General features: G+C 62.8%; 1 protein-coding gene across 2 annotated transcripts; it reads left to right on the top strand.

Annotated features, from left to right (window-relative positions):
- Positions 1-1,128: 1,128 nt before the first annotated feature.
- PDE4A (phosphodiesterase 4A) lies at positions 1,129-22,006 on the top strand. Of its 2 annotated transcripts, none has more exons than XM_062178121.1 (15): positions 1,129-1,373; positions 8,828-9,019; positions 9,580-9,616; positions 9,748-9,818; positions 10,511-10,560; positions 10,692-10,804; positions 14,210-14,303; positions 16,432-16,643; positions 17,235-17,333; positions 17,441-17,605; positions 17,848-17,947; positions 18,583-18,737; positions 18,837-18,959; positions 19,092-19,274; positions 19,968-22,006. In XM_062178121.1, the coding sequence occupies exons 1-15, from the start codon at positions 1,129-1,131 to the stop codon at positions 20,616-20,618; spliced, it is 2,490 nt and encodes an 829-aa protein (XP_062034105.1). In that variant the 3' UTR covers positions 20,619-22,006. The 2 variants fall into 2 exon arrangements, with proteins under 2 accessions (XP_062034105.1, XP_062034106.1); XM_062178122.1 differs by lacking the exon at positions 1,129-1,373 and adding an exon at positions 2,476-2,636.
- Positions 22,007-22,373: the final 367 nt, after the last annotated feature.

The raw sequence follows: 22,373 nt of genomic DNA on the forward strand, positions 1-22,373 counted from the left end.
CCATCCAGGTCTCCCACGGGGGTGACAAGGACCCAAGTACCGGAGTCATCGCCTGCTGCCTCCCAGAGCGCATTAACAGGAAGTTGGGATTGGATGGGACCGGAGCTGGGATTCGAACCCAGGTGCTCCAGTACAGGATGCTGGTATCCCGAGCGGCTCAACCTACGCCATCAGGAACGTCTCGGACCTGTCCCCAAGGACTGTGGCCTGATAGCTGAGGCTGTCTTGGGAGCCATGGAGGAATCTAGTTTGCGCCCTAGAGGTTCACGGGGCACTGCAGAATTTCGGTGGCACCTACGTGGTGACAGGGGGGTCCCCTGAGTCTGTAGCACTCCTGAGGTTGTGTTGGGGTCTTATCCCAGGGATGAAGGGACTTCACAGGGACTGTGGGGACCTCTGGGATTTTGGGGGTTCACATGTGATCTGGGAGATGGCTCTGTGGGCCTGGGGGGATGATGGGGTACCCTAAGGGGCCTCTGGCATGCCAGGGGTCCTGGGACCGGAAGGACTTTCTCCTGGCACTTGAGGCACTACTGGGGTCTGCAGGAGCATCCTGGGATTCTTGGGGTGCCCCTGGGGTTTGTAGGAGAGGCTCCGGAGCAGCCTGGTAGATTTGTGGGGAGATCTGGAGAGCTACCACAGTGCACCTGCGCCCTAGGGGGCCTCGCACTCAGAGCACTTGTGGGTTTGTGCGGGATCCCAGGGATTTGGGGGTACCCTTGGGCTCTGAGGGGGGAGGTTTCGGGTACTGTGAGGGTGCTGCGGGCATTGTGTGTGAGGGGCTGTGCGGCCCCAACACCACTGGGGCGTTTGTGGGTCACCCCAGAAAGCTCTGGAGGGCACTTCCGGGGATTGTGGGGACGCTAGAGGGACTACAGGCCGTTCCTGGGGTCTGCGGGGGAGTCCCCGCCGCGGCCGGTGTGGGCGCCCCAGGCCCGCCCCTCCCCGCCCTGCCCTGCCCTGGGGGCGGCCCCGGCGCGAAGCCGGAAGGGCCGAGGCCGCCGCGGGGCGGGGTGCGGCCCGCGGGCCCCGGGGCTGGGCGGCCAGGCCTGCGTGGGGCGCGCGCGGGGCGGGCGGCGCAGCTCCCCGGCGCCCTGCGAGGCGGGCCCGCCCCGCGCCCCCGCGGCCATGGCGCGGCCGCGCGGCCTGGGCCGCATCCCCGAGCTGCGGCCGGCGGCCTTCCCGGCGGCGGCGGCGGCGGCTGCGGCCGAGGACGAGGCGTTCCTGCCCGAGCCGTCGGCCCCGCGCGCTGCCCGCCGCCCACGGTCGCCGCCCTCCTCGCCCGTCTTCTTCGCCAGCCCGTCCCCAACTTTCCGCAGGCGCCTTCGGCTGCTCCGCAGCGCCCAGGACTTCGGCCGCCACGCGTCGGCCTGGTAAGTGGGTCCCAGGCCCCCATCTTGGCCACCTGGCGCGCCTCCAGATCTGGGGCTCTGTGACTTGCCCTCCACTTTGCCTCTTGGGTCACATGGCCCCGATAGAAATCGCCCCCTGCCTGCTGGGGTTGCATACAGTAGGCGCTCAATAAGCGCTGCTGCGGTCTTCTCACTTCCTGTGCAAACCTCAGGCTGTGGTCAGGCTTTGGGGGCAGTGAGGCCGGCTACCCTCCAGGGTTACGGGGGACTGTGGGGCCAGCAGGGCCCCCGGGGGCTGGGAGGCTCAGCGGTGTGACCACGTGCTGGGGGGGGGGGTCCCGCAGGGGTTTTCCTCCTGGCCTGACCGAGGGTGGGCTGCAGAGGCCAGGAGCTGGGGATGGGTGGCATGGAGGCCACGTCCAGTCCAGCGGTGCAGGGTCCCTTAGTTCTGGAGAGGGAGGTGGGCCCTGTAGGCTTCTCCCAAGGGAGGCACCGGGAGGCAGGCCCTGGGAAGGGATGGGGGCAGGGAGTGCACCTGTGGGAGCCCCGCTGGGGGTCCAGGACGTGTTGGGGAGAACTCCGTGGGCTCTGTTTTTGCCTCTCCTCCCCGCCTCCCTCGCCAAGGTCCACATCTCTCCCTTTGGGCTTTTTGTCTCCGGTCCCTGCCCTCTGCCTGCGCGAGCTGGTCTCATTCCCCCGAGGGCGCGCGCGCAGTGAGCTGAGACCTGGAGCGGCCCGGCTGGACGTCAGGGCGGGGAGGGGGGAAAGGCGGGGCCGGAGGTGGCGGAGGAGGAGGGGTGTGTGTCAGGGGGATGGGCCTGGAGCCCGGGAAACCTGAGCCCCGGGCACCCCCCGGGGCCAGGGAGGGAGGGCGCAGGCCGACAGCGAGTGCCCAGTTCCGCAGGGCCCCTGCAGGGGGAGGCGGGCCCGGAGCACACCCCCTTCCCCCGGACACCGGGACGCCCGGCCACCCGGGGCCATCCCCGGGGAAGGGGGGGGGTCACCGGGAGGGGGGCGGGTATAGGGGCGGTGCTAGCCGCCGCCGCAGCCCGTCACTGCCGCTGTAGATACCTCGGGCCTGGCGAGCGGTGCCGGCCACAGCACCTTGCAGCAGTCCCCATGCAGCCCTCGACGGCGCTTGGCTCCCATGCGCTCCGGTGCAGCGCCCCGGGCCCGGCCCCGGCCCCCCGCCCTGGCCCTGTCCCCCGCGGCCCCTGACTCTCTGACCCACTTCTCCTTCAGCGATGAGGACACGCGTCGGCACTCGCTGGGCCGATCTGTCAGGTGGGTGGCTCCTGGTCAGTCCCCCCTCTGCTGTGGAGGGTCCTGGCTGCCGTGGGGGGCGTGGGCACCTCCCCAGTCTGCCTTGCGGGAGTCCTGGGACTCAGGAGCCAGCTGGGGTCCCACCCCGTTCCCTGCCTTTACTAAAGCTGTGGGTGTTAAGTCCTGCTCCCTTCCTGTTTGTCCAGCTCTCTGCACCCTCCTAGGGCTCCTAAACGTGGGCTTGTGGCCCTCACCCTGGCTGCGGCTCTGGGTGTCCAGCGTCACCTGGGCTCGACTCCCAGACCACTGGCCTGGAGCCAGCTCCCCAGAGCCCTGCTCTGCTGCTCCGAGCCTCCAAGCTTAGCCCTCCTGGGTGGGGCTGCCAGTCAGGCTGGGACGGGGGTGGGGGGGAGAGGTTCCTGGCCACCCGGAGGCCATTCGGAATCAGCTGGCCAGACTGGGCTGGGGAAGTGGCCTTGTGGTTGTTTGGGCATTGAGGGTGGCGGCCGGTGAGATACCTGGACTCAGCTTGTAGACGCCTTCACACAGGGCAATGGGTCACCTGGTGTTTGCTATACCGCGTGTGGCCGCCTGGCTGGGGGGGGGGTGACACAAACCTGGCCCCACATATATTCCCGGGACCAGACTCTCACCTGTACCCCGACGCAGACAGGAACACCCCATACCCACGCGGGCCGGGGGCCGTCACACACACTCAGAGCCGCCAGAGGCCCCCAGGCACCCCAGACATCCCGTTCCTGGCACACGCACAGAGCTACGGCTGCACGCTGACCCACAGCCGCACACGGGCCTCCCCTCCCCCCCATGCATCACCCCCTCTCCTTGCACACCCAGCTCCACAAACAGCCGTGTCACCTGGCACCACGCGCCCGCCTGGCAGACACGCGCCAGCCCGACACCCGTCAGCCTGCCCTCAGCCTCCGTGTGTGACCTTCACAGAGCGAACGCCAGGCCTTTCCATGAAGGCTGCTTGCCACCTCCTGGGAGGGAGCCGGGTGGAGAGGGGCAGGGAACCCCCGGAGACACCAGGCCTGGCTCTGCCTCGGCCCAGCGAGTCGGCCTGCAGCTTTGGTGGCCCCGCGGCCCAGGTTCCAATCCACGTTCTTCCGCTGAGCTAGTTAAGCATCCTTTCTGTGCCTCGGTTGCTCTGTCTGGGAAATGGGTCGGCAGTGTGCACCCAGGCGTAGCAGTAACAGTGTTACCGGCTGTGTGTCCCTTTCACTGCCCATCCCCCCCCCCCCCAAGCTTGTTTGTTTCCCATCCGGCTCTGCCCCAGAAATCCCTGGGGTCTGGATCTGTCCCTGGACTGCCCCGGCCCCCCAGCGGCCCAGTCTGATGCTCGGGGAGCCCAGGTGGGCAGCCCTAAGCGGCTCATGGAGGTGGAAGTGGACTTTACTTGAGAATGCCACCAGGCGGTGAGCCCGGCCCAGAGGGAGTGCCTGGGGCGTGTGGCTGTCCCTGAGTGTGGTTTGTGGCCTTCAGGTCCCATGGGCACATCGCTGGCCCCAAGGTTTGGTTTGGGAGGTGGTGGGTAGCTGAGTTTCCCGCCCTGCCTCGGCTCCACAGCTCCAATCCCCCCCCCCCCCCCGCAGCAGCCTGGGAGACATCTGCTCCCTGCGCCCTGAGCACCAGGGAAAGCCCTGGGGAGTGTCCTCTCTCTACCCAGGCCCCTGGGCTCCTGCTGACGTGAGTGCGTCTCCAAGGGCTTGTGTATCTGCCAGCAACGTTAGCTGGGCATGCTCTCTGGGGCTGCGTCGCCCTTTCCCTAAATTGTAGCTCTGGCTCCCAGGCAAGGGGTGTGGGGGGTAGGGGGTGGCACGGGGAGGTCTTCTGCGTGGAGTACGATCCCCGGTGGCACCGATCGGACCATCCAGGCTGGGCCCTGGGAGACAGGACACGGTTCCCAAGGCTGCATGGCCACCAACCCCTCATTGCCGCGCTGTGCCTGCGTCTCGTCCAACAGGTGTGTGAGCGGAGTGGGTGGCCGTACATGGGTTGATGTGTTTAAGGCACTTGGACAGCCCCAGGTGCACAGCAAGAACTCTGTAAGGGTCTTGATGTTCTTACAGGTTGAGCTTCTGTAATCTGAAACAGAGAGAGAGAGAGAGAGAGAGACAGAGAGAGAGAGAGAGAGAGATCGCCCACCTGCTACTTCACTCCCCAAATGCCTACAAGAGCCAGACCAGGGCCGGGAGCCCAGAACCCAGTGCGCTCTCTCATGTGGGTGTTTGGCACCTGCAGCCCGTATCTGAGCGTGCCGGGCTCGAGTCCCGGCTACCCGGCTTCATGCTGAGCAGTGATGGTTCCGACACTGGGTCCCTGCCCCTCTCGGAGGGGATCCGGGTGAAGTCGCCGGTTCCTGACTTCAGTCTGGCCCAGTCCTGGCTGCTATAGGGGGCATTTGGAGAGTGAACCAGCAGAGGAGAGATCTCTCTGTCTGTTTTTCTGTGTCACTCTGCCTTTCAAATGGAATGAAAGTGCATTTTAAAGATGGCAGTGAGTAAATGTTTAAGCATCTGTCTGGGTGGGGCTCCTGTGTTGAGCCACTCATCCGGCAGTGGACGCATGGACAGTTTCCTGCTCTGTGCTCTCTTGAGTTCCATTGCGACAAACACAGGGTGTGCACGCATCCCTGTGAATCCCTACCTCCGATTCACTCTCTGGGCCAGGCCGAAGCCAGGAGCTCCATCCGGGTCTCCCATGGGGGTGCAGGGACCCAAGCACCTGGGCCATCACCTGCTGCCTCCGAGGGTGGGCATGAGCGGGAAGTGGAGCTGGGGTTCAAACCCAGGCTCTGAGATACGGGATGTGGCTGTGCCACGTCGCGTCTCAACCGGCGTACCACGGGGCCTGCCCCAATTCGCGTTTTCGGAAAGCGCTAGGCGTCCTGTCGCCTGGGCGGTGGGAACCCCCTGCGCCCCTGATTCCTGCTTGTGACTTGGGTAGCCATGCAGTCCACTGCCCGTGCTCCTCGGGCTCTGTCTTCTGGGGAAGTGTGTTGAAATCTCGTGGCCGTATCTGAACTGGGCGGTTTGTTTTTTTCATTTGTGGTTGGGTTGGAGCAATGGTTTATCATCTGGATATTAATCCCTTATCAAATATGAGTATTCTTCATGAGCACTTTAAAAAAAAAATTACGTATTGCTCCATTGCTGCTTCGCTCTCCAAATGGCTGTCACAGCCCAGGCTCAGCCAAGCCAAAGCCGGGAGCCTGGAGCGCCACCCAGGTCTCCCACGTGGGTGGCAGAGACCCAAGCACTTGAGCCATCCTCTGCTGCTCTCCCAGGCGCATTAGCAGGGAGCTGGATGGGAAGCAGGGCACCCGGAAGTCGAAGCAGTGCTGGGATATGGGATGCTGGTGGTGCAAGCGTCGGCCAACACTTTGGACTTGGGTTGTAGTTGCTCTGCCCACGCAGCGTGGCGGGGTGGGTCGTTTGCAGGGAGTAGGGGCAGAGAAGCAGAGGAGAGACCTGGAGGGGTTTCTGGCGTGTGTGGGGGTTCCTCCAGGTGGGAGAGGTTTGGTGACCTCAGGGACACGGAGAGTGGGCGATCCAGCTCTCTGCTATGGCCTGGGAAAGCAGTGGAAGATGGCTCGAGTGGGCCCCCGCACCCATGTGGGAGACCCGGAAGAAGCTCCTGGCTCCTGGCTTCTAATCAGTGCAGCTCCAGCCATTGCAGCCATCTGGGGAGTGAACCAGCGGATGGAGGACTCCTCTGTCTCTCTCTCTCTCTCTGCCTCTCTGTAACTCTGCCCTTTGAATAAATAAATACATCTTTTATTTTTTTATTTTTTTTTTTTTTTGACAGGCAGAGTGGACAGTGAGAGAGAGACAGAGAGAAAGGTCTTCCTTTTTGCTGTTGGTTCACCCTCCAATGGCCGCCGCGGTAGGCGTGCTGCGGCCGGCGCACCGCGCTGATCCGAAGCCAGGAGCCAGGTGCTTCTCCTGGTCTCCCATGGGGTGCAGGGCCCAAGCACTTGGGCCATCCTCCACTGCCTTCCCGGGCCACAGCAGAGAGCTGGCCTGGAAGAGGGGCAACCGGGACAGGATCGGTGCCCCGACCGGGACTAGAACCCGGTGTGCCGGCGCCGCAAGGCGGAGGATTAGCCTGTTGAGCCACGGCGCCGGCCTTTTTTTTTTTTTTAAAAAAGGCCAATGACAGATGCCATCCTGGGAGCTGGAGTTGTGACTGGGACACCCACATCTGTCCTCAGATGCCTGGTCCGAGTCTCAGCTAACTCCGCTTCTGATCCAGCTCTCTGCTGATGTTTCTGGGAAAGCAGCAGTGAGGGCTAAGCGCTGAGGCCCCTGCCACCCATGAGGGAGTCCCGGATGGAGCTCCTGGCTCCTGGCTTCAGCCCCAGCCATTGTTGAATAAGCGCTGAATGTGAACGCTCTGTCTCGCACAAAAACACATTCAAATAAAACGAAACGCTCAATAGCGTCCTGGAGAGACAGTGGCCCAGGACCCAGCTGCCCCCGGAGTCACCGGCTTTTGTCAGCACTGTATGCAGGGGGTGGGGGGTCCCCAAGATCTTCAGAGGCAGGGTGCCCTACAGGAGCCGTCGGGGGGGGGGGCAGCTGTGGCATCTCATTGCTGTTTGATTTGCATTTCCCTAACAGCTAATGGTGTGGAGCATCTCTCTAGGAGGATGGCTATTTTTTTAAAATTGTATTTATTATTTATTTGAGAGGTAGAGTTACAGTGAGAGGGGGAGAGAGAGAGAGAGGTCTTCCATCTGCTGGTTCACTCCCTAAATGGCCACAACTGCCAGACCTGGGCCAATCTGAAGCCAGGAGCCAGGAGCTTCCTCCGGGTCTCCCACACACGTGCAGAGACCCAGGCTCTTGGGCCGTCCTCCGCCGCCTTCCCAGGGGCATTAGCAGGGAGCTGGATGGGAAGTGGAGCAGCCGGGACCCGAACACCAGCTCCTATGGGATGCCCGTGTCATAGGTGGTGGCTTAACCCGCTGCCTCACAATGCCAGCCCCATGAGTTGACTTAAACATTTCTTATCTATTTTATTTCTCTGTTCATTTTCATTGTATTTGAAAGGCAGAGAGAGAGAGACTGAGATTTTTCCATCTTCTGGTCCATTCCCCAAACGCTTGCGACAGCCCTTGCTAAGCCAGGCCAAGCCTGGAGCCGCAGAGCTCCATCCGGGTCTCCCACGTGGGTGCAGGGGCCCGAGCGCTTGGGCCAGCCCCTGCTGCCTCCCAGGCCACAGCAGGGAGCTGGGTGAGTTGTGAGACTTGAACCAGGCACTGTGACACAGAATACAGGCACCCGAACAGGGATTTCGCTGCTGCACCAGTGCCCGCCCCCTAGGGCCTGCCTCTTTTTTTTTTTTTTTTTTTTTTTTTTGACAGGCAGAGTGGACAGTGAGAGAGAGAGACAGAGAGAAAGGTCTTCCTTTGCCGTTGGTTCACCCTCCAATGGCCGCTGCGGCCGGCGCACCACGCTGATCCAAAGCCAGGAGCCAGGTGCTTCTCCTGGTCTCCCATGGGGTGCAGGGCCCAAGCACCTGGGCCATCCTCCACTGCACTCCCGGGCCACAGCAGAGAACTCGCCAGTGCCTGCCCCCTAGGGCCCGCCTCTTACGGGTCCACCACCTCCTAACCTCGCCACGCTGGGCAGCAAGCTTCCAGCACTCGAACCTGTGTGCGTTCCTGGTGAGGTCGCTTATTTTTCTCCCAGTCTGTAGCTTATCTTTTTATCCTCTCGACAGTGTCGTTTTGCACAGTGGAAGTTGCATGGTGATTTTTTTAAAGACTTATTTATTTATTTATTTGAAAGGAATAGTGACAAAGAGGGAGAGAGAGAGAGAGAGAGAGAAATTCCATCCCCTGGTTCACTCCCCAGTGGCTGCAATGGCCAGGCTAAAGCCAGGAGCCAGGAGCTCCATCCGGGTCTCCCACGTGGGTGCAGGGGCCCAAGGACTTGGGCCATCCTCTGCTGCTGCCCCTGCCACCCACCTGGGAGACCTGGAAGAAGCTCCTGGCCCCTGGCTTCAGCCTGTCCCAGCCCTGGCCATTGTGGCCATTCGGGAAATGAACCAGTGGATAGAAGATCTCTCTCTCCCACGCGCTCTGGGACATCTGTCTCGCTCTGACACCCTCCACCTGCCACCCCATCGTGCGCCAGGAATGTCCCGGCACCCTCTAAGTCTCCCTGGCCCCTCTTCCCCTGCAGCTTCGAGGCAGAGAATGGACCGACACCATCGCCCGGCCGCAGCCCCCTGGATTCGCAGGCGAGCCCGGGGCTTGTGCTGCATTCCGGGGCGGCCGCCAGCCAGCGCCGGGAGTCCTTCCTGTACCGCTCCGACAGCGACTACGACATGTCGCCCAAGACCATGTCCCGGAACTCATCGGTCACCAGCGAGGCGTGAGCACCCCTCCCCCAACTCCCCCCAGTCAAGGAGCAGGGACACCCACCTCCACCTTACCCCCCCCACCAGACACACCTGTCCTCCCCAGTGAAGGATCAGCAGCCCCTTTGCCCCCAGAAAGCTGCCCCATCCTGCCCGTGCTGTCCCCTGCAGCCACTCAGAGCCCCTCGCTCAGGATCAGTCCCACCTGTGTTGACAGCACCCCCGCTCGCCCACTGGACCCTGCCAAGCCCGTTCCTACCTCTTGGCTGCCTGGGTCTCTCTGGTGACATGCTAAGCCCCCTACTTGAGCCCCTCAGCCTCCTGCGAGCCCCTCCCATCACCAGACCTGCTCACCTGCCTCCTCGCTCCTTTAGACCCCGCTGCTACCCCTGCGGGTGTCCAGCTCTGCCCCCTTAGCTCTGCCTACCCCACCAAGCCCCCTTCCCAGCCTCTGCTCCCAGGAAGCCCAGCCCCCCAGCCTCCGGGCCCTGGCCGCTCCCAGGGCCAGCCCCCACGGTGTCTACGCCCACACCTTCGCTGGGCACCCTGACCTGCCACTCTCCCTAAATTGCAGGCACGCCGAGGACCTCATCGTAACCCCGTTTGCCCAGGTGAGGACCCCTCCCCACGGGGCTGCAGACGCAAGGGGCTCCGGCCAGCCCCGACATCCCCGGGCAAGGAGGCTGGCCCTGGCTGCTCCGCCGGGCAGACAGCTCCTCCCTCACTGCTGCCCCCCTCCCAGGTGCTGGCCAGTCTCCGGAGCGTGCGCAGCAACTTCTCGCTGCTGACCAATGTGCCCATTCCCGGTCACAAGTAAGTCGAGGCTGGGGAGAGCTGGCTTTAACTCCCGTCCTGCTCTGGGCTGACCTCTCTGGACCTCTGTCCAGGCAGCAGCTGCCTGCCCCTGGGCCATGGCAGTTGGAGGGCCCGAGACCACAGAGGTGGTTGTGAGTGAGGGCCTCGGGGTGCATGTGCGGGGGTGAGGCCCGCTCCGGGCCCTGGTGCCTCCTGGCTGGGTCAGTGGCCGTCCTGTGGTGACTTTGTTTCCCTCCTGTCAACTGGGACGTCAAATCGTGCCTCTGTTCGACAGCTGCTGTGGAGTCCAGGAGGTGGTGTGTAGAAAGTTCTAGAGCATTGCCCTGCGCGTAGTAAGTGCTCGCTCAATAGCAGTGGCTCTTAGGATTTTAGGGCAGGGGGTGTGGCTGAGAGCTGCCAGTCCCTCTGGGGTGGGGGTGGGGGCAGAGCTGTCTTCAGGGGGTCGGAGGGCTTGTGGGGAGGGGCAGACAAGGGAGAAGAGACTTGGGGAAGCAAGACCTGACCCTGCCACCCATCGGCAGGCCTGTGGGCTTGGGGGAAGCCGTTAACTTCTCCTTGCGCCTCGGTGTGCTCAGCTGTAGAATGGGCTCACGGAGCGTCCGCAAGCCGCATTGGACAGGGCTGTGTGCCTGGGACGCAGGGGTCTGGGGTGGGGGCCAGGCCGATCTTGGAGCGCCTTTCCTTTGCAGGCGCTCACCCCTGGGAGGCCCGACCCCAGTCTGCAAGGCCACGCTGTCAGGTAGCTAAGCCTGGGGGGCGGGGTGGGGAGGCGTCACCCCTTCCCTGCACCCCGCTCCCCTGGCCGACACCCATCACCGCGGGCTGGGGCTTCCGGGCCCTCCGTCACCGGCCCCGCCACCCCCTCCCCAGAGGAGACGTGTCAGCAGTTGGCCCGGGAGACCCTGGAGGAGCTGGACTGGTGTCTGGAGCAGCTGGAGTCCATGCAGACCTATCGCTCCGTGAGCGAGATGGCCTCGCACAAGGTGTGTAGAGAGCCCTGGGCGGAGCCCGGGGGTGGAGCCAGATACTGGCGGGGTCGGTGGGCGGGGCCGACCATTGGGCGGTGCTGATGGGGCGTGGCCAATCACCTAGCGGGGCCAAGGCTTGCCGCCAATAACTGGGTGGGGCCTGTGGGCACGGCCAACCACTGAGTGCTGCGGATGAGGGCGCGGCCAGCCATTGGGCGGGGCCTATGGAGTGACGCCAATGCTTGAGTGGGGCCCGTTGGGTGGGGCCTGTGGGCATGGCCAACCACTGGGAGGTGCTGATGGGGCGCGGCCAATCCCTTAGCGGGACCTGTGGAGTGGAGCCAATGCCTGGGGGGGGCCGTTGGGCGGGGCCTGTGGGAACGGCCAACCACTGGGTGCAGCGGATGAGGGCGTGGCCAACCGCTGGGCGGGACCAACCACTGGGGAGGTGCTGATGGGGCGTGGCCAATCCCTTAGCGGGGCCTATGGAGTGGAGCCAATGCCTGGGGGAGGGCCGTTGGGCGGGGCCTGTGGGCACCGGCCAACCAATGGCCGATGTGGGTGCGGCCAGCGCTTGAGCGGCAGCTTTAAGATTTGTAACTCCTGTGGCCTGCCTTTCCCCAGGGCTGGTGTGCGTGCGCACGTGTGTGTGTTGGGGGGTGCGTCTGTCCCTAAGTGACTTTCTCTTGGGGGGCTCGGTTGCTTGTACGATCTCTAGGTGTCGCCGCCGGTTTGTGGGCTGCCTGTTTGCGGCACTGGTGTGTTGGGGTGCACCTGTGGAGGGTGTGCACAGGTGGCAGGTGTGGAAGTGTGCAGGCCATGCCGGAAGGGGGTATGTGTGTCATTCCGACAGCAGGTGCTGTGAATGACGCTTCCTGGAGTTGTGCAGCCCTTGTGGGCGGATGCCTGTTAGGAAATGGATGTGTGGGTGGGGGTGTCGTTGTTGGGGCGGGGTGTGCACGTCTGGGGGTGGAGGCTTGTCTGGGAACGTGTGAGTCTGAAGGCGATGGTGTCCCCGAGGGTGGGTCAGGCGTCTGAGAATGTGACTGTGTCCCGGTGGGTGTTTCTGTGTTGGTGCCAGAGTATGTCCACATTTGTGCATCTGTGTGAGTATTCTCAGGAGCATTTGTCGTGTGTGTGTGTGTTTGGAAGTGTGTCTGGTGTCTGGGTGTCCGTCCCTAGGGGTACGTCGGGGTGTGCGGCTTGGTTCTCGAAGGGGCGCACCTTCGTGCCTGGTTGTCTGCCTGTAGCAGGTTGTGACTGTGGTTGTGTGTGTGTGCGTGTGCACCTGCGTGTGTGGGTTGTAAGTGTGGGGCAGGAAGCATTCGGGTCCCTGCGTGTGTGTCACAGGGAGTGTGTGTGTGTGTGTCTGGGTGTGTCCCTGGAGAGGAGCTGTCTTCATGGTGGGGAGGAAGGCGTGGCCTTTCCTCCCTGACCCCCGGCCGCCCCGCTGGGTCCTGGCTGAGGCCTGTGGTCTCCGATGCCCCTTTAACGCCCCCCCACCCCCCAGCACCACGTGACTTTGCATGCAGCCTGCCAGTGCTGCAGTGAACGCGACACGCACACACGGGTGCACACTCGGACGGAGCCCCTAGCTTCCGCAGCCTCCGCCTGGGACCCTCCCCCGCCCCTCCATGGGCAAGGACGCCCCTCCGCCTCCAGCCTCCGCCGCCGGGGGGCCCATCTGGGCCAGGGGCCGGCGGACGATGTAACCAGGGCTGCGTCCGGGGGCGCGGAGGGGAAGGGAGCCCCCAGCCTTGCTGGGCCGGCCCAGGCCCCTCCGCGGCTCCCCCTTCCGCTGCCCCCACCTGCCCAGCACCCCACCCCCCCGCCCCACCCCCAGGGGCTGTGAACCCTGGGACTCCCCAAGCCCAGCCTCTGTGTGCGGCAGCCCCGAGCGGGGCTAAGACTCCAAGATGCCCTTGGTGGATTTCTTCTGCGAGACGTGCTCCAAGCCGTGGCTGGTGGGCTGGTGGGACCAGGTAGGGGAAGGTGGGGTGGAGGAAGGGCAAGGGACCCTCCGCCTGGGACCCTCCAGCCCCCAGGGGGGTCTTGTGTGCAACTGTGCACGAGTGTGGCCTGTGAGACCTGTGCCTGTGTGTATGTGTGTGTGTGTGACCCAGGGCTGGGCGTGGATGGCGGGCGGCTGGGGGCGTGTGACTCCCATGGGATGGCAGGGTGAGGGGGTTGTCTCCTGCTGGGCGTGACCGTGTCAGCGTCTGGATCCGTGTCTGTCTGCCTGACCATGTCCGCCTGTTGACCTGGGTCACGGCGTGGCCCTGTTTCAGATCAGAGAGCTGTGGTGCGGTGTGTTGGGCCGTGTTTGTGTTCCCATTGCTAGCTGGTCCTTCTGAGCCTTGCGACCCCCACCTGTCCATGACTGCCTTCCTGTGTGTGTGCCCCTTGATTTGTGGGGCTGGGTCGCCGTGTGGCTGTGTGGCTGTGTGGGTTTGTGTGTGTGTGTTTGTGTGTGTGTCTGTGTCTCAGTGCATTTGGGCCTCTGGGCAGCCTGGGGAGCAGTGAGTGACCCTTGCAGCCTGGTGGCCCCCCGCCTCGCTGGGCAGAGTCTCTCTGCTTTGGGGGTGCCTGGCAGAGCTTGGGGGTGGGGAGCCGATGCCCTTCCTCCTCCCTGCACAATGTCACAGCAGAGGCCTGTGTCAAGTGGCATGAGGGGGCCAGGAGGGGCCCCCAAGCCAGGCCTGGGGCACACCCCATGCGTCTGTGCCTCGGTCTACCTTCCTGAGGTTGGGAGAAAGGGGGCTATGATGGGAGCCCCCTCCCCTTCCCCTGGGTCACCGAACTGTGGCTTCCTCCACTCACTCACCCTTCTCCCTGTCCTGGCCAAAAATTCTCTTCCCCTAGAGCTTGGAAACTGCCTACCCTTCTTCTAACCTGGACTGGGGGTGGATACCCCCAGGAATTGAGGTCCATGTTTTGGGAAGACCTGGGCCAGGGTGGCTCTGGGAAGGCAAGGGTTAAGGGGCCTCTGGCTTGCCCCCCTTTCCCCCATCTCAGCAGCTGGTTGGAGGGGGAGTTGCTAAGGAGACTCCCATCACCATGGCGACGGGAGTCTCCTGATACCCCATTGGCTCCCTCTTAGGCAAGAGCCCCTCCCTTCCACAGGTGCTCCTCTGGCTCCTCCTGGGGGTGGGGGTGGGTTGAGGGGGGGAGCCCTTTTTAACCTCGGGGAGGGCTTTGCTGATTCCAACATTCCCCACCCCCCACCCCAGCCTGGGGATTCCCTTCCAGGTCTGCGGGGAGGAGGACTGGAGTCTTCCCCTCCAGCTGCCTGGTAGGGGTTCTGTTGGCAGAAGGAAAATGACGAATGAGTCACTGAGCCTTCAGGAGTTTCTTGGGAAGGGCTGGGGGGTGCCATGTCGCCCCCCCGTCACCCCTTCCCTCTTCCCGCCTTCCCCTTAGTTCAAGAGGATGCTGAACCGTGAACTCACGCACCTGTCGGAAATGAGCAGATCAGGAAACCAGGTGTCAGAGTACATCTCCACCACGTTCCTGGGTGAGTGGAGGCCGCAGCAGGTGGTGCCGGGGGGCAGGGGGCGCCGTGCCGAAGGGGGCTGCGCTCCAGTTCCAGGCCTGTTGACCCTGCCTCTCGACTCCCCAAAGGTCAAAGGCATCACACAGGAGCGCTCCCATGCGTGACGCCCCCAAAGTCAGCGGGACCCCAAATCCTAAGCAACACACATGTAAGAATACCGCAAGGGGAAAACCCCTTCCAGAACTCAGTGGAACTCTGACACAGGATGCCGGGAGACCCCCAGATCCAAAGGGGATGAATTCCTAAAGGTCGGGAAGCATCCTGAACCCAGCAGAACCGAAAATGTAGTAGAAGGGGCGCCCCAGCTGTAGACGAGGCCTCCAAACTCGGATGCTGCGACTCGGGAAGTTCTCGAGCTTAAGAGGCCTGGTGGGCTTAAAATCCCACAAGGGGACAGGGGTTAAGATACCTACGTCCCATACTGGAGTGCCCGGGGTGAAGTCCAGCTTCCCGCTCAGGCACACCCTGGGAGGCAGCAGGGGATGGCCCGAGTGGTTGGGTCCCTGCTGCCCACGTGGGAGACCTGGATGGAGTTCCTGGCTCCTGGCTTCAGCCTGGCCTAATCTTGGCTGTTGGGGGTTATTTAGAGAGTTAACCTCCATCTGCCTCCGTCCCTCTCTGCCTTTCAAATAAAATATTTTCTTAAAAAAAGAACTCACGAGCCGGCGCCGCGGCTCACTAGGCTAATCCTCCACCTTGCGGCGCTGGCACACCGGGTTCTAGTCCCGGTCGGGGCACCGGATTCTGTCCCAGTTGCCCCTCTTCCAGGCCAGCTCTCTGCTGTGGCCAGGGAGTGCAGTGGAGGACGGCCCAAGTGCTTGGGCCCTGCACCCCATGGGAGACCAGGAGAAGCACCTGGCTCCTGCCATCAGAACAGCGCGGTGCGCCTGCCGCAGCGTGCCAGCCGCGGTGGCCATTGGAGGGTGAACCAACGGCAAAAAGGAAGACCTTTCTCTCTGTCTCTCTCTCTCACTGTCCACTCTGTCTGTCAAAACAAACAAACAAACAAAAAAAAGAACTCACAAAAGCCTCCCAAATTTTAAAGACCCTTCAAGCTATAAAGCTCTCCAAAAACTAAACTTGGTATGACTACCCCCAAGTTCAGTAGAGGCACCAAACTTCAGATCCCCACACTCAGTGGGATTCCCAAGCTTAACAACCAATAAGAGATTCCCCAAAGTTGGCAGGATTTCCTAACACTGTGGAACCCCTAATAAAACAGAATACCCCAAATTCTTTGTGATTCGTAAACTCATGAGGAACTGAAACTCATCTTAACCTGTGAACTCAGTAGCCTTCAACTAAGGATATTCCCCAAATATAGCCTTACAATATCCCCAAATCCCAAAGGCCCCCAAATCCAGGAGACACTCCACACGCGCACACACGCACACACACACACGCAGGTTCAGCAAAAAACGGTCCAGAGTTTCAAATGCTCCCGCCCATGAGGATGTGGTATGTCTCAGAGTTCTGAGGATCCAGCCAATGGGAGCACGGTATGCAAATGACCCCACCTTAGGCCCTGTCATTGACTGGCAGCCCAGGTCACAATGGGTGGTCCTGGCTGCGCGCTGGACACCCTTGAAGGCTTAGGAAAAGGCTCCTGGGGCTGGCCCCTGGGCAGGCTGGTGCCAGGGGGGGGCCATGGAGCCAGACACCCCTCTGCCCTCCCTCCTCCCAGCAATGGCCCCCCCCACCAGCCCTCTCGGCCCACACAGGGGTGTCTTCCCTACCCTAGAATCTTCCCTGGGTATCCAGGGCAAGCAGCTGCTCTCCCTCACCTCCCCGCCCCACTTCCTGACTTCCCACCCCACCTTCCGGCCAAACGCCATGATCGGACTAGGGCCACCCCACAGCCCTGGGCTGGCCCCGGGGCCCCCACTGCAGCCCACCACCTCCCAGAAGGGCGCCTTGGCCCTTTCTAGTTTCCGGCTTCTGAGAGGTCATCAGTTGGACATCCAGAAGGGGTCGACCCCTTCCGGTGAACATCCCCGGATATGGTGGGGGGAGGGGGCGGGGTGGCAGAGAGACGCGGGAGCCTCCGGGAGGGGTGATCATGCTTGTCCCCCCACCCCCACCCCTTCAGACAAACAGAATGAAGTGGAGATCCCCTCACCCACGTCGACGGAACGAGAGCAGACGCCACGGCGGAAACCCTCCCAGCAGCCCCCAGCCCCGGCCCCCCCGTTCCAGCCCATGTCTCAGATCACAGGGGTGAAAAGGCCCACACACAGCCTCGGCAACTCCGGCATCCCCCGCTTTGGCGTGAAGACTGACCAAGAGGAGCTCCTGGCGCAAGTGGGTGTGGGCTGGGCGGGAGAGGGGGGTGGGGGTCCTGCCGGGGCCCAGAGAAGCACTGGGCATCGGGTCTCCTCTGGTGTCTTTTTATATAAAGATTGTCTTATTTGAAAAAGCAGAATGATAGAGGGAGAGATCTACTGGGTCACTCCCCACATGGCTGCAACAGCCAGAGCTGGGTCAGGCTGGAGCCAGGAGCCAGGAGCTCCACCCAGGTCTCCCACGTAGGTGGCAGGGGCCCGAGGACTTGAGCCATCCCTGCTGCCGACCAGGGTGTGCATCAGCAGGGTAGCGTAGCTCAGAGGCCGAGCTGTGCTTGGCGTCCGGCCGGCCGGGTTCCCCTCCTAGCCTTGTCACTCGGGAGCCACACAATCCTGGAGAAGTCCCCTCGCTTCCCTGAGCCTCTGTGTCCTTGCCTGCCCAGGGAGATGGAGGACGTGGTGGCAGGAACTGCGACCACCTCCCCTCCCTTGCCCATTTTGTTACTTCGCGACTGGGTGAGCAGTCATGGTGCGTCTTTCAGACCAGACCTCTAGGAAGTGGTCCCGGAGGCCTTGCAGACTCACGACCTCTGACCTCCCTCTCCCCCAGGAACTGGAGAACCTGAGCAAGTGGGGCCTGAACATCTTCTGCGTGTCAGACTACGCCGGAGGACGCTCCCTCAGCTGCATCATGTACACCATATTCCAGGTGATGGGGGCCTCGGAGAGCGGGCCGTGGGCCGTGACAGGTGCAGGGTGTGGCCGGAGCGCGCGGGGTGGGGGTGGTCACCACCCTGTCCCCTCGCTGGCCCTCAGGAGCGGGACCTGCTGAAGAAGTTCCGCATCCCCGTGGACACCATGGTGACGTACATGTTGACCCTGGAGGACCACTACCACGCGGACGTGGCCTACCACAACAGCCTCCACGCGGCCGACGTCCTGCAGTCCACCCACGTGCTGCTGGCCACGCCTGCACTGGATGTGAGTGCCTGCCGCCGGCCCCCCGGGTCCCCCCCAGCCCCCTCTTCTGTGTTTCTCTAACCCTGTGTCTCTGACTTCTACCTCCCTCTGCCCCCGTTCTTCTCTGAAACCATCTTTCTCCCCTGACCCTCATCTTCCATGATGCCCTGCCCACCCGGTCCCCCTCCACCCTCTCCGACCCTGTCTCTCATCGCCATCATTCTAGCCTCTCTTTCTCTCCCACCCCTTCTCTCTGCCCCCAGGCCGTATTCACGGACCTGGAGATTCTCGCTGCCCTCTTCGCAGCTGCCATCCACGACGTCGACCACCCTGGGGTCTCCAACCAGTTCCTCATCAATACTAGTGAGCGGCCTTTCCCGGGGGCGGGGCTGGAGGCGGGGTCGGCAGCTTGGAGGAGGCGCGATTGGTTTAGAGGCGAGGTTGGCCATCTTGGTGGGGGTGGAGCCGGTAGCTTTGAGGCTGAGTGATTGGCTCAGAGGCGGGACTGACCGGCTTGAGGGCGGGACCGGTAGCGTAAAGGCAGAGTTGATTGGCTTGGGGGTGGGGCTAGCTGTCGAGAGCGGGCCGGCAGCGTAGAGGCAGATTGGTTTGGAGGCGGGGCTGGATGGCTTGAGGGCGGGGCCGGTAGCATAAAGGCAGAGTTGATTGGCTTGGGGGCGGGGCTGGCTGGCTTGGGGCGGGGCCAGCAGTATAGAGGCAGTTGGCTTGTTTGGGGGCGGGAGCGGAGGCGTAAAGGCAGAGTTGATTGGCTTGGGGGCGGGGCTGGCTGTCGAGTGCGGGCCGGCAGCGTAGAGGCAGATTGGTTTGGAGGCGGGGCTGGCCGGCTTGGGGGCAGGGCCGGCAGCATAGAGGCAGTTGATTGGTTTGGAGGCGGGGCTGGCTGTCTTGGGGGCGGGACCGGCGGCGTAGAGGCAGAGTTGATTGGTTTGGGGGCGGAGCCTGACCTCCTCCCCCCATCCCCCTGCCCCGGGCTGCAGATTCGGAACTGGCGCTCATGTACAACGACGAGTCCGTGCTGGAGAATCACCACCTGGCCGTGGGCTTCAAGCTGTTGCAAGAGGACAACTGCGACATCTTCCAGAACCTCACCAAGCGCCAGCGGCAGAGTCTGCGCAAGATGGTCATCGACATGGTGGGTGGGGGCGGGCAGCAGAGCGAGGCCTGAGAAGGCGGGCTCCAGGGGAGCCCCCGCCGGGCGGCCCCCCACCCCGTGACACCCCTGTGCCCACAGGTGCTGGCCACAGACATGTCCAAGCACATGACCCTGCTGGCTGACCTGAAGACCATGGTGGAGACGAAGAAAGTGACCAGCTCGGGGGTCCTCTTGCTGGACAACTACTCTGACCGCATCCAGGTGCCCCTTCCGCGAGGCTGGGACCCTCCACGCCCCTGACCCCGTCTGCCCACTCTCTCCACCGCAAGGAGGAGAAAGGCGGGCCAAGACTGGGCCCCGCCCCTGAAGACCCCCGCCCTGCCCCCCGTGCAGGTGCTAAGGAACATGGTGCACTGCGCAGACCTGAGCAACCCCACCAAGCCGCTGGAGCTGTACAGGCAGTGGACCGACCGCATCATGGCCGAGTTCTTCCAGCAGGGCGACCGGGAGCGCGAGCGGGGCATGGAGATCAGCCCAATGTGCGACAAGCACACGGCCTCCGTGGAGAAGTCCCAGGTACGGGGTCGGCGGCGGCGACTAAGGAGAAGGGAAGGCAATGCTAGGGAGCCGTCTGCTGTGATGTGCTGTCGTTTCTACTCGCTTCCTGTTGCCAAAACTGCCATAGGTTGTCCCTGAGGCACCGTGCCTTGTCACTGAGCCCTACCTGAGGCACAGGTGAAGGTGTTGCCAGTTCGTGTGTTTTTGTCTTGTATATGAGTTGTTATTTTTTTTTTTTTCCTGTGGTCCCAGAATTTTCCCAAGGTACGTCTGGAAAAGCAGAATTTCTGGATCACGGAATAAAAGCACATTTTTTGTTTTATTACATCCTATAATAGGACAGTGCCACCCCCCACCTGCTAGGCCTCCTGTTTATTTGCTTTAAGGCTTATTGATTGATTGATTGGCAGAGTGATGAGAGACAGAAAAGGCGCTTCCCTTGGCTGGTTCCACTCCCCAAGTGGCTGCTAAGCCAGGGCTGGGCTGGGCCAAAACCAGGAGCCTAGAATGTCATCTGGGTCTCCCACGGGCGCGGCAGGGGCCCGAGCCCCTGGGCCACCTGCTGCCTTCCCAGTGCACCAGCAGGGAGCTGGGTCAGAAGCGGAGCAGCCGGGACTGCACCCATAGGGGATGCCGGCATCACAGGGGCGGCTCAGCCCGTGGGTCGGAAGCCAGGCCGCCTCTCCATCCCATCCTTCCCCTCCCCCCCAGGTGGGCTTCATCGACTACATCGTGCACCCACTGTGGGAGACCTGGGCAGACCTCGTGCACCCAGATGCCCAAGAGATCTTGGACACGCTGGAAGACAACCGGGGCTGGTACTACAGCGCCATCCGGCAGAGCCCGTCGCCGCCGCCCGAGGATGAGCCTGGGGGGCCAGGCCACCCGGGCCCACCTGATAAGTTCCAATTCGAGCTGACGCTGGAGGAGGAGGAGGAGGAGGAGGCGTGCACGACCCAGATCCCATTCTTGGCCCAGGACGCACAGGAAGCACCCACGCCTGCGGCCGAGACCAAGGCCCCCGATGCATCCGGGGAACTGGCCGAGGCCCAGGGCCGGGACGAATCGCCCAAGGTGCAGGTGCACGGAGCGGCTTGGGCGGAATCGGCGGCCCAGGCGGAATCCGTGGATGCCATAAGCCGGGGCCGCCCCCCTGCCCTGGCTGTGGGGAGCCCCCTGCCGCCTGCTTTGAGGACCCTACCCATTCCAGAGGAGGCCCCGGGCTTCCAGGGCCTCCCCTCCACGGCAGCCGAGGTGGGGGCCCGAAGAGAGCATCAGGCTGCCAAAGAGACAGCTGCAGAAGACCCTCCCACGCACCCAGCAGCGCCAGGCGGGCGGGGGTCCCCCGGAGACCCCCCCTGAGCCCCAACACGCTCACCCTGTCTCCACCCGCAACCTCCTCCCCCAGTATCCCGCCCCGAACTCCTCGGCCGCCACCTCAAAGACCCCGTGGCCCCCATGAGAAACAAGAACAGAAAAGTGGGCTTTTTTTTTGTTTTTTCCTTTTTTTCCCCCCATTCTCCCTGCCCCCACCCATGCAGCCGATTCTTTTTTTTTCTTTTTTTTTTTTTTTTCAAAGTGGGGGCTGGGGAATGAGGGGCGGATGTGTCCCTGAAGGGATTTTATTTTTTGAATTTTAATTGTAACATTTTTAGAAAAAGGCAAAAAAAAAAAAAAAAAAGGGAAAGAAAGAAAAAAACACAGAAACTGTAGACACTCCTCCTCTTCCTGGGTTTGCCACCTCCGAGCCCCCCTGCCCCACCTCCCCCACGCCCGCGCCCACGCCCCCAAGTTCAAGGCTGCGTCTTCCGGCCTCCTCTTGGGTCCAGGTGCAGGCGTGGGGGCCTCCTTCTGAGTTTGGGGGGTTCGAGAACCCAGCCAGGCATAGCCATTTGGGGCGGGGCCGGCGGAGGGGTCGCCCTCTCTGGCCCGCGCCCCCCCCCATCAAAAGTCTTCCGCCTCATTTTGCGCAGCCCCAGCCATGCCGACTTGGGGAGGGGCGGTCAGGGTCCAGGTGGGCCAGCCGTCCCGCCTGCCGGCCCCCTCCGCTCGCCGCCCCCTTCCCCGTCCTCCTTGGGTTCACGCCGGATTTCCTCCGTTTTGGGGAGGGGGGAGCTCTGACTGCACACAGGCACCGCCCCCGCCCCTCCAGCTGCTTCTCCTCGTGTATCTGCCTTAATGATTCCCACGGCCACCGGGGAAGGGGTGGCAGCGGCTCCCACCTGCACCTCGCGCAGGGCGGGGCCCGGCCCGGAGCCCCCTGCCGGCATCCTCCCGACTCTGCCCCCAGCCCGCCCACCCTTTGCCCTAGGACGAAGCAATAACGGTGTTCACCCACATCCCCCTCCTGGGCAGCCCCTCCCCCGGTGTCCCTACCATGCCAAACTGAGCAGCAGGACAGGTGCAAGGCCATTCTTCTTCAAGCCATGGGGGACCATGTGGAAGGAAAGACCCCCTCCCGCCCGTCCCCCACGCCCCTCAGCCTGGTTCTGTGGTTGGGCAGCACAAGGCCCATCCAATGCATTGCTTGCCCCCCACCTCCATTTCTGAGCACACGGTACTGTAGCCCCCGGTTCCCCCTGCCCCAGCCTTCCCTCTGTCCGTCCGTCTGCCCGCCCGCCCTCCCTCCCTCCCATGATGCTCTACAAGGTTCATTTTGTAGCAAAAGTAGTTGCGGTCCCAGCGTGGGCCTTTTTATTTTGTTTGTTCGATTTTCTTGGTTTTTTTTTTTTTTTTTGTCTTTTTTTTTTTTTTTTTGTCTTTTTTTGTACATACTGTAAGGTTGGTTTGTAAATTATTCTACAGAGGACAAAAGGGAAAATGAACTTGCCCTTGCCTGGCGGATGTCGTCGGGAAGGGGGGGGAGGGGGTCTCGGGCAGGGAGAGCCCCCCGCTCCTGCTGTATTATACAAACTGCGTGGCCCCGGGACACGGGCGCACGGAGGTGGTTGGACAGGAAGTTGTTAGAGCCTGCCCCTACCACTTGCTGGAGCTCGGGGTTCCTGGCGAGACGGGTCCTCACCCCCAGACGGGGGGCCCTCTCCCCGGGGTGGGAGCAGGACCGGCGGGTGGCTTGCGTGTCGTCCACTTTGACGGTCAGTCAATCGGTCCGTTGAT

Source organism: Lepus europaeus, chromosome 20 (assembly GCF_033115175.1).
Source record: "Lepus europaeus isolate LE1 chromosome 20, mLepTim1.pri, whole genome shotgun sequence".
NCBI classification, from domain to species: Eukaryota; Metazoa; Chordata; class Mammalia; order Lagomorpha; family Leporidae; genus Lepus; species Lepus europaeus.

Coding starts and splice junctions, on each gene's coding strand:
- PDE4A (XM_062178121.1), top strand. CDS start 1,129: ATGGCGCGGCCGCGCGGCCTGGGCCGCATCCCCGAGCTGCGGCCGGCG. Junction 10,561..10,691: donor CTGCAAGGCCACGCTGTCAG/GTAGCTAAGCCT, acceptor CCCCCTCCCCAG/AGGAGACGTGTCAGCAGTTG. Junction 18,738..18,836: donor GCAAGATGGTCATCGACATG/GTGGGTGGGGGC, acceptor CTGTGCCCACAG/GTGCTGGCCACAGACATGTC.